The sequence below is a fragment of the Melanostigma gelatinosum genome (assembly GCF_949748355.1).
Source record: "Melanostigma gelatinosum genome assembly, chromosome: 12".
NCBI lineage: Eukaryota > Metazoa > Chordata > Actinopteri > Perciformes > Zoarcidae > Melanostigma > Melanostigma gelatinosum.
Window position 1 is genome coordinate 7,210,021 of NC_136645.1, and position 11,358 is coordinate 7,221,378.

Consider the following 11,358-nt stretch of genomic DNA (forward strand, 5'->3'; position numbering starts at 1 on the left):
TTTACTGTGTAGCAATGAGTTTACGCTTCAACTGTATTCAGATGCAAAACTTCTAATGTATTGTGTATTTGTTGTATATATCATGTTACAAATAAAGGCACAATAATTGACTACACTGGTATATTCTGCCTCATCTGTCTGTCTTATACTATACCGGGACTTTTATTTTACATACTATGAAGTTTTTATGACGTTTTTTATCATACTGTGAAGTTTTTTTTATATCATACTGTGAAGTTTCTATGCCATTACTTTTTTCAACATACTTTACAAGATGTTTGGACATACTCGGTTTTTAAGTCTTTTTAAAAATATACTATACTTTGACTTTTTTGCTTTATTTTCGACCAAATATATTATGACTTTAAAAAAAAAAAATTGACTTTTGATGACTTTTGTAACCGGATTATACTTTGACTTTTTTGAAATACTATGACTGGCTTTTTTTCGACATAATATATTATGGAATTTGAATGACTTTTTCATCATACTATACTATGACTTTTGTGAACATACTACACTTTTGACGTGTTTTACTATGATTCTTTTCATGACATTTTGGTTCTTGGGCATACTCTGCTATGACGTTATCACTTTTTTCGACATACAATTAAGTTTTCATGAGTTTATAAACATACAAAATTACTTTTTTTCGACATGCTATAATACGATTGGTTCTTAATGAAGACTTGAAACAGTCAGGAATATAACAGTTCATTTTCAAAAAAGGATGAATATTTTCCTAAGACAGCTGGGCATGTTAGTTAACAAACATTACTCAATCAGGCAGTGCATTCTGGGTAGACTTTAGCAGTGGATTAATACACATTTGGTGTGACAGCTGGAAATGTAAGAAAACAGCATCAAATAACTGTCGCCGGTTGATCAACAGAAGATCAGAATCTATCCGAAGAAAAACAAAGTCAACATAAGTCTTGATTTAGACTTTATTCAAAATGTTGATAAACTTGATACTCTCGATCAATTAGGCGTGAAATAACCAATACTGTAATGATAACAAAAACGTTCACTGAAACAGACTTACTCAAATCTAAATGTGACACATTCAGCGTGACGGAGACATCCAGTGATTTAAAGGAAGGGTTGCACTTAACAGAAGGTGATGGATCTTTCAGCACCAGCGCTGCGCGGATTGTACGGAACAGCTTTCTTTGTAAGAGCTCCTCACTAGCAGCTAGTTCATTTCGTGGTTTTGGTCCCGAGGACATCGAGGCCTTAGTGCTGGTATAGAGATGAATTTGGTCCGAAGCCTGAATGCACCTTATTGATAACCGGTATCACCAATATTCCTGCTGCAGTTTGTCTGACGTAGTGGAATGTTTTTGGGCATGTCGAGACATCGTTAACCCTCGTAGACAAAAGCCTTTCGTTAGCTGCTAGCCAACAAAGCTTTGTGACTGTGGACGACAAACTGCAGACTTCAGCTTCAAACAGAAACACAATATTTTAAGGGGGAATGTACAGCACCAGTGCATTGTGGTATTTCCAGTTAACCTTAATTCATAGAAAATGAGCAAATCCAGTGATATCTTGGCTGGCAAACTGCCCCTTTAACAGCTTGATTATTAGTAAGACTTGTACAGTGTTGTTTGACAGTCAGTGGTCATAAAATACAGAACATGGGACACTTCCCATTCTAAATCATCGGAAGATGCCACAGTGATACATACACACGTCAGGAAATATATTTACACCGTTTGAGAATTCATATCTCACTGTAAATGAGCTTTGTTTTGTTCTTATGAACTTCTCAAAAACAGACCGAACTGAGACAGCGATAAAAAGTTGGGGGGGGGGGGGGGGGGGGGGGGTATGATCATCAGTCAAAAGTAACAATATTAAGTAAATTTGTCCATCTTTTAGAGCGGGCCCGGGAGTGACCAGTGTGTATCCTGCAGAGTCAGACCGCCACACTCAAGTTCACAGAGATCCGGAGACAACGAATCAGGATAACAAACAACTGGCTCTGAGTTTACATTATGATAATGAAACTGTGTCGTCACTCTAAATGTTGTCCTCCAATGTCTCCAGACCTACCCGACCTCAATGAGACGGAAATTTTAACAAAAAAGGGAGAAAAAAACCCCTAATTTGTACAAAACTGCGCACGTGATAGAGAGAAGCTAGTATTGAAAGCACACGGTCCGTCTGTAGTATTGCTCTTTGTGCACTCAATGCTCTAAACAAGATCCTCCCATGTTGCCACTCCCGGCTGAGCATTAATCTTTTTAACAATTTAAATCTGAGATTGTGCTGCGTCACTGCAGTTGCAGCCAATCAGCTGTCATCGGGGGAGGATTCGATTATAAATCCATTCATTCATTTGGGGCAGGTTTCCCCGACATAAACATCGGTGGCTGAAGTGTTCCCCCACTCGGCTGCAGTACAGGAAATATTGACCCCCCAAAAAAATGATGTTCAATAAATACTTTCAAACACATGAGTACAACAGTCATTTCAACAGTTAAGTGAAACGAATGTTTGCTCTGCAGGTACTTTTCTACCTGCTTCTCTAAAATCTTTAGGACATTGTGGGAGAAGGCACACTTGCATCCCTGCTACGATCCAGTATGTAACCGGCCCCTGGAACACAAACGGTACTTCAGCATCGCTCACTTTTTAAAAACAGTCACAAAACAGCATATATGCAATACAAAACCGCTGTCAGCATTAGGCTGATAATGGGATAAAAAGAAATATTTACAAACAAGACACTGTTTTCTTTTGTTCAACATTTTAAGGGTACATGCATGCATGATTCTCAAGTCCAAAAAAATCTAAAAGCGTGATCGCACAACTTTGAAACTGACATGGAATGTACATCCTGCTGGTTTCTAAAAGGTAAGGTCAAGTCTCTTCGTATTAAATTACCTATAAAAATATATATATAAATAAAAAGGTGAGGGTATTGTGTTGCGAAAGCTGCAGCAGCGGTCAACGTTTAGCTGCACCGACAGAACGAAAAAAGGAAGAAGGTAACAAAAGGGAGGAAGAGCTGCGCGAACAAAGATGGCCGGCCGAGCATCCGAGTGACCAGAAGAAGAGCTGCTGAGTCAGCGTGCTCTGCTCAGGTTTCAGAACTATGTTTGTAAATGTGGGTTCTAGTACGAGTCAAGCCAGCGTGGAAGTCGCAGTCTAGACCAAAGATTTGCGACGAGACAAAACTGTTGCAGCGGCGAGGAGGGTCTGTCTCAGCTCGATTCAAGCCGGCTGACAGTGTCGCCTGCGACTCGGCTCGTCAAGTCAGCCGGTCGAGTCAGTTACAAACAGTTGGTCGGAGGAAAGAGGGGATGACCTCGTCAAGCTGTTTGAGGAACAGCCGTGTCGGTCCCATCGTCTCCTTTCTCTCTGCCAACTCTCTCACATTTACCATCTCAGGCGCTTTCACGCAGAGAAAAACTAGTTTATATCTGGTCACGAATCAAGGCTGTCGGATCGGTAAATGCACGCGACTGCTTACGTGCACGCTGCGTGTTAATGTTAACAATTAACCGCTGACAAATCGGAAACTTAATTGGAAATATTATGACAGCAGGATAAACAACATGACCCATATGATCGACGTTATTTAAACCTGTAACACTGTAAAACTAAAATAAATGTTGATGCATCATGTTTCAGATGTTCACCCTGTCTGAATCAGCAGCTGGCAGTTTATTTTTTATCTCTTTAGTCGATGGTTAGTTTCTGCTCTGTGTGCACAAAAGGGCTCATGGACGCTGCAGCGCGACTAGATCGCAGTCATGTGCGCCGGCCGCCTCCCACTCTCTGTTGCACTTGGGCACCAGGTGGCCGCTGTTTTAGTCGCATCGGCGTAAACTCACAGATTTCAGAATATTGCAGACCTGCGCATTGCAAGTGTTTGCGAATTTCACATGAACCCGTCGCGAGTCTTTGGTCTGAACTGAATTGAGATGAAGCACAGGTGTGTCTGCTGGAAGTCTCAGACTTGGTCTGGAACACTGACTAACTATGGCAAAGCTGGGTTTGATATTATAGAACTTTTGTTTTTAAACGGGGGGGGGGGGGGAAAGGCAGCCTGGTTCTAAACCCTCCAGGAGTTTTCGGCCAAATATTCTGTCTGAATGTTCTGAAACACTCTTGGTTGTATGGGATGAACTATGACCACAGCAGGTCAATTTTTTTTTTTGAAGGCTCCTAAGAGAGAAACTCTTTCTCCAGCTCAAAAACGGAGGTCCGTCCCGGGGAGCTCTGAATGCGGCAGAGCGGCACAGTGCAGTCCCGTTTCTGGCCCTCCGTGTCCATGTCCAGTAGGGAGCAGCCCGTCCCCACGTCCGAGGACAGCGCCACGCTTAGGTTTTGGGCCGTCTTCTCTCCGGAGTAGTGGCCCAGCGAGTAGCTCTTGTTGCGTCCTCGCAGCAGGGCCCAGGTATGTGGCTTGGCCCGGAAGGACACCGGCCGTGGTCTGGAGAAGGCCTCCCCACCAGAAGGCTTCTCCGACAGTCCATCCTGCTCTTTTTCTTGCTTCTTCTGTGAGGCTGGAGGAGGCAGAGTGGGTGGGCCATTGGCTGGAAACAGATGGGGGGGAGATACATTTTTGGAGCATAAGTATTGTTTTTTTAAACCGTACACAAGCTTACTTCCCGTACCCCTCTTTTTTGGTGTTACTCACTAATGTGGTTGGTGGTGTATTTCTTCCTGCGTAGCCGTGTTCCTGTGTTGTGGTTGCTCTGCTCAGCTGGCTGGCTTTGGGTTGGCGGGGGTGTCTGTGTGTTATTCTGGCCTTCTGCAGCAGCTGCTTCGCCGGGTCTGGACGACTCCGCGAGATGATTGGCGGCCGCAAGCTCAAGCTTCCCAGGCCTAGACTGCGACGCGTCCGCCTCAGACTGCGAGAGACACTTGGTGGAGTTGCACTCCATAATGGCCGACATGGAGATGAGATTGACAGGTTGGGCGGCGGTGTGGTTCGATGAGGCTTCGTCTTTGCGGGAGCGACCGCCCGGTGGCGAGGTGCTGCGGCGGAAGCGTGTCGCACGCTGAAACAGGCCCTCCTTCTTCTTCTTTTCCTTCTCCTCGCGCTGGGGCTCGCAATCCTCCCCAGGAGCAGAGTTCTTGAGAGCCTCCCTAATGTCATAACCGAGCACAACGGAAGCCAGCAACGAGCCGCAGCCGCACAGCGCGGCGTCGGTCTTGCGGCGAGCCGACGTCCGCTTCAGGCTGTTGGTGGGGGTGACCTGTGGGGTGGTGGAGGTGGACGAGGTGGATGTGGTGGTGTCTTCTGGGGTCTCTGCTGGGCCACCCTGACCTGCTGCCCCAACCGCAGAATCTCCCGACCCACAATGCCCAGCGGGGCTCTGAGGCTGCTGCTCGTCCCTCCACAGAGGTAGATCGATGTACACCTGGTTGGGGAACTTGAGCTGCTTTGGCTTGGAGCTGCTGTCGGGACATTCCTGGGAGAAGGCCTCGTCTTTACCGGCCCCCGCTGAAGTGGGAAATAGAAATTATTAATGAATGAACCAAACAAGCACCCTTTCCCCTTCCAAGCATCACCAGATCATTAAGAGTACCTGCCACTTGACAGAAACGTACTTAATTGTGTTTGTCTGACAGACGTGAAAGGAAAATGAGGGATATTAAACCTAATTTCAAATCTGACAAGTAAACAAGCACTCAAAAGACTTGAAAACAACATTTATTAGTCACTTCAGAAAAGAATTCGGCTCACTTTGTTCAGCAAACAGGGCAGAGAGGGGGACAGACTTTTGGGATTTGACCAGGCTGGTGGACCAGGGGTTACTGCCGTCTGACAGAGGACGCACTCTGAAAACATGAAGTACAAGTTATCGCCGTTTGTAGTAGAAAGTGTGTGAAACCTTATGTTGTATATTACTGTATAAAACACAGAGACAAGTCGAGGATAACATTAAGATGTGAGGATGTGGTTAAGTTGTTTAGGAACAGGAGCCAAATGGTCTCCACCCTGAGATCATGATTGAACGAAATACTAGCTTGTTGTGTGTGTGTGTGTGTATGTGTGTGTGATCTACCTCTCAGCAGCAGCAGGTCTTTCTTTGCTCTGCACTGAACTGGGACCCCAGGTTCTTCCTTTCTTCTTGATTCCCTTTTTCACGTCTTCAAACTCTTCTGGCCTGAAGAGGGTGCTACGGCCCCATGTGCGGTTGCTCTCATCTTGGGTAACTATTAACACAGCGACCAACAAGTGTTACCAAAGAGCCAAAACAACTGCAAGAGGGCGTTTGTCAGCGAAACCACAACCCTGACAGAGAATCTGGTGTAGACATGTTAGTAAGATTATTAAAAACAGATATTATGCCATCTGTAGAACCCCGGTAATTATCTTTGTCTAAAAATGTTCTTTGTCGACTCCGTCTCCAAATAGTAGAGTACTTAAAAAGTTTAAATATCAAAGAATAACTCATGGGTGTTCTCTCTTAAAAGTTTATTTCAAGGCCATTATACACTGGATTGATATAAACCTTTAATTATTTTAATAACCGCATTAGTGACAAACTTTTTCGTACTAGAAAATATCACCAATGTAAATTAATTTCTGAAAGTGAAATCAAAAGACCAAATGTTGTTATGAAAGCTTCTTATGGCTGCAGGTTAGTCGTGAGGGCAACAGACGAGGGCAAAACTAGTAAAAAATGCAAATTTACAGCACTACCACTTTGTTGTTTACTACATTATTACTGAATTCAAACCACATAATATAACATGGCTGGCCCAAGTCTATGGCATAAACCTCATAATAGTCATCAAGAGTACCTGTGAAACAACCAGCAAACCCCCAAAGTCTTGTTAAAATCAGGAAAACCTCGTCAACCAGCAGATATTATCCCCATTGATGGAAGCTGTCGGGCATCAAACCCTTTCATGAGCCCAACATCACAAGCCGATAGCTTGCCTTTCTCCGTGAGCTCGCTGGTCAGATCAACATCCTGTTGGTAAACATACAAACTGTCCCTCTGCATGTGGGACGTCACTGGGGAGGGAAACGTACACGTTACCTCCCACCAACATGAGCTTTACCACACACGTTATGTTCACTTGCTCCTAGCGTACACAAAGGTCAATGGCAGCATAAAAACAATACAACAAATACAATACGAGGACAACACCACAACTGTATCGTGACTTTTGTTTTTATGACTTTTTGGCATGGTATAATATGAAGTTTTTAATTACATAACATTTTTGTTCAATAAATTGCAATCCAGAGATTCTGAGCAACAATCTGCGCTCTGTGTCTGAATATCAGCGTCGACTGTAAATGCTGGAGAGGAATTTGTTCCCGTTATTGCGAGGGCGTCAGTGCGTGACTAACGACATCATCAAACTGTTCAAACAACTGGCTGGCTGCTTGTGGCTCCGGAGCTTTCGTTCGCACGGCTCTGGTCATTGTGACACCGTTCCCATGTTCCCATGAAACTCTCAGAGAGTTGATGGGATTTCTTCAGAAGAGATTTGACTTAATGCGGGCCAAGAAATACTGAACCACAACGAGAAGAAACACTGACACAGAGGTGGAGGAGACACACGACGGAAAACCTGAAAAAACCAACGGACAGAACTTACGCTGGATGGCTCGTAGGCGGGGGATGAGTGTGGGGCTGCTGGGAGGAGAGGAGCTGGTGCTGTGAAGGCTTCGCCTCTTGTCCATGGAAGGCGACGCCTGCACGGTGATCTTGTGCTGGAAGTCTGCAAAATGCAACACGCAGATACGGTCATGACAATCTCAGAATAGCAGGCGGGGGGGGGGGGGGTCAAAATGAGCTTTCAATTGCGACCTTAAAAGTCAAAAGCAGGATTCTGTGACTCCCCCGGTATTGTTTTCTCTTCATCCCCGCCCTCTTGCGTGCGAGAGAAAAGAGAAGCACTTCAAAGACAACACAACGCAGCCTACAGGTAAAAAAGCGGCACTTTTTGAGACACCATGGCCACCATGTTTTGTCAGTGAACATCTCATTCACCCAAAGTTAGGTCTCAGTAACAATTCAGCTCTTTTCACCGCTCACACCAGAAGACCACCAGTTTAAACATGAAACCAAGACAGCCGTTCAGTGCGTTCGCTCACCTGAGGGCAGGCTGATGCGGTTCCCATCCTTCAGTTTGAGGCGGGATCGCTTGAATTTGCCTTTCCTCTTCTTCACGTTGGGCTTGTCTTTGTTGAGCTGGAAGATGAGGATGTTGAGCTCTCTCTCCAGCACGTTGATCTCCCGCTCTGCCAGCTGCTGCTCCCGACGCTTCAGAAGCTCCTCCTGAGACTTCTGCTGGACGGTGGCCCGCGTCAGCTCCTCCTCTCTGGAAAGTAGCTCCTGGAGGAGCCAGGTGTCAAGATACATATATACTTAAACTGGCAGACAGACTTTAGTTGTTGCCACAAGGTCCTGGGAACACTGACACACCGTCAACGCTAGAGTGAAGACACAATTCTCTCGTAAGACAGAAGAGAAAGCATTGCAAGACAAACAGGAATACATCTCATAGTTCCCATGAAACAAGGGAAAAGCTCTTGCAGATAGACAACAATAAGGAGGCAGGAGTGTTAAATAACTCCTTCTATAACAATAACTCCTTCTATAACAAGTATCAGGAGATTACTGCCTGCTGTTTCAGGCTGCATTACAGCGCTAACCGGTCCCCGTTTTCTCTTTAATTGCTCTCAGATGAGTAACAATAATCCTTACTGGATGACTTACATAAAGCAGCTTTACAGTCAAGCCACTTCAGCCACCCACCTAGACACAGATTACTGCGGGACGTTTACAGGAAATCTTGTGAAATTTGCGATGGGAAAACGTGAGAAGATGCTCAAAGATTTGCATTTCTTTCTTCTCGTGATTTATGGAAGCTTTACACACCAAACAAACTTTAGAGCGCTTTTATGTGATGATGAGTTGGTGCAGGTTCAGTTGAGTGTTTAATTGGGTACGTGTTAAAAGGGGGTTTAACATAACAGTTATAATACATTAATATAAAATACAATAAAAGATATAATTAGCAAATAAAAGGCACAAATTAAGTCTCTGAAAACTTTTTAGTATCCGTGTCATTCAGTTCACCAGTCGTAGACTCGGCTCTTTGTGCTGATCCGGCTGTTTCTACAAACACGAATTAACCCGCCTCTTTAAGCCAGCAATGGGAGACTTAAACAGGAAGCAGATTAAGGTTTTAACAAGGGGAAGTACGCTAAAGCGCCTCCGCATTAATGACACTTTTTGTCTAACGCGCGATTAGCTTTTCCACTGAAAGTAACCAATTAAGTCCATAAAAAGCTTCCCCAAGCGATTCTGCATGGTTAGATTAATCTCAAGAATAGATTAGTCAACGTGTATCATCGCTGGAAAATAACAAACGTAGACAACAGTACAAGAAGGACAGAAGCTCGGCTACATAAACTGTTATGTCAGGTTTCTAAGTTCCCACTCTGACCTCGTGTTGCGAGTACGGTGTAATGTCAGTGGCTCCACATATTGATGCTCTGCTCTACCTTCTCTTTGGTCCTGAGCTCATCAAACATCTCCTGGATCTCCACGCGCCAGTCGTCCTGCATGCTGTGGAAAGAGTCCTGGGGCATGGTGGCCATCACCGCCTCCTCGATGGCCGACAGCTGCTCCAGGATGCAGGAGAAGGAGGGACGCACGTGGGGGTCCTGGTCCCAGCACTCTGGACACACACATTGAGATGTAAAGATTACAGATACGTCCACTACCACACATCGTGTAACTAAAACACAACAGGTACATAACCACCAGCTTTAGAACAGGTTTTATTCAGCTGAGACTGAAGACGAAGTTCATTGTTTTAACCGTTTTGTCTATAGCCTTCTATTAAGATTTCATTGTGGAACTTTAAGTCTCATATTATTATTCTTTTGCAATAATCTAATTAACAAAAAAAATAAATGACGTGCTATTCTTGAAATGCTTTCCTACATCCTGCAGCATTATTATTATGTTGCACACTTACCTTCCATGAGCTTGGCGAAGGGTTCGGGGCACGTCGAGGGGATCGGTAGAGTTAACTTGTTGACTGCCACGCCGTAAGCAACAGCCAGGCCGTCTATGCCACGGTACGGCACCTCCCCCGTTAACAGCTCCCACAGCAAGACTCCGTAGCTGGTGTTTGACGCACATACGAAGAGAGTTGAAAGAGAGTAAAAGGAAAGTACAGGAGAGAGTAATAATGTTCGACGAATGTGTAAGTAGCAGATCATATTTTCGTCATTGGGTCTGTGTCTGGTGTGTGAATTGTCATACCTCCAGACGTCGCTGCCTTTGGAGAAGAGAGAGGACTTGATCACCTCGGGGGCCATCCAGGAATAGGTGCCTGCAGCTGACATTTTTGTGGTGTTGTGCCACTCCCTGGCCAGGCCGAAATCTGTGATCTTCAAGGTCTTCTTCCCGATGTCGTCATTCTCAATCGTTTCAAGTAATAAAACTGAGAAGAGAGAGAGATACATTAGAGAGCGGCCATAGAAGAGACTGGGAGCGGGAGAGGGCATAACAGTGATTGAGAGAAACGGGGAAAGACAGGGTTGGGATGAAAGTGACGGATGTGAAGGGGGGGGGGGGGGGGACGACGAGTGAAAGAGAAAGGGAGATACAAAGAGCGGGGGACAGAGAGAGAGAAATACGGCCGTGCAGGTGAGGAGATGATAGTCGATATTCAACAGGGCCAACGGAGGTATGCAGGTCGTTTATTACTGTAGGAACAGAAGGCTGACAGTGCCACAAAGCACCTGTCCTCAGGTCCTAAAACTGTTTAACACGTTACAGACAGAACCCTCCAAACCTGCCTGTAACACGACACCCGGCCCGAGAGCCACAGCGAAGCCACAACCCACCGACGTGGGAAGTCAAGTTTATTCACCCATTTGTATTATTTACCCCCAAATGTTCTTATACAAACAGATGATTTTAACTTTGAACCAGTTTCAACTCAGTGAGATACACGTTACCCCAATTCCATTTAGTCACCATACAACTGAAATTAAGTTTGTTACTCAATTCAATGCAAGAAAAGAAAGAATTTTCAGTATTTTCTTTGCACAAAAATAAAATAAATCAAAGAGTATCATGCCTATAACTTAGTATAACTTAGAAATATACTACAATGTGTAAGAGACATATTGGTGTATAACGTAGGGATGTAATTAACAATCATTTTTATCATTGGAGTTTCTGCTGATAATAGTTTAAAAAAATAGTTTAAAACGTCCCAAGGTGACGTCTTCGAATGTCTTGTTTTATACGACCAACAGTCCAAAACTTAGAAGACTTAAAATGAATTATAACAATAAACAGAACATTCTCCAAATAGTGAAGATAAAACTAAGGACTGTTTATCTTT

At 44.4% G+C, this 11,358-nt stretch overlaps 1 protein-coding gene across 1 annotated transcript in view; it reads right to left on the reverse strand.

Annotated features, from left to right (window-relative positions):
* Nucleotides 1-995: 995 nt before the first annotated feature.
* The window catches only part of map3k21 (mitogen-activated protein kinase kinase kinase 21), a gene marked incomplete at its 5' end in the record, with an annotated part of 20,308 nt that continues 9,945 nt past the window's right edge, over nt 996-11,358 (reverse strand). The window contains 10 exons of the mRNA XM_079280121.1: nt 996-4,550; nt 4,655-5,464; nt 5,708-5,802; nt 6,030-6,180; nt 6,896-6,988; nt 7,582-7,704; nt 8,081-8,321; nt 9,497-9,672; nt 9,976-10,124; nt 10,266-10,446. Of these exons, the coding sequence (XP_079136247.1) occupies nt 4,180-4,550; nt 4,655-5,464; nt 5,708-5,802; nt 6,030-6,180; nt 6,896-6,988; nt 7,582-7,704; nt 8,081-8,321; nt 9,497-9,672; nt 9,976-10,124; nt 10,266-10,446 (2,390 nt within the window). The 3' untranslated portion in view covers nt 996-4,179. The remainder of the gene's footprint in view (nt 4,551-4,654; nt 5,465-5,707; nt 5,803-6,029; nt 6,181-6,895; nt 6,989-7,581; nt 7,705-8,080; nt 8,322-9,496; nt 9,673-9,975; nt 10,125-10,265; nt 10,447-11,358) is intronic.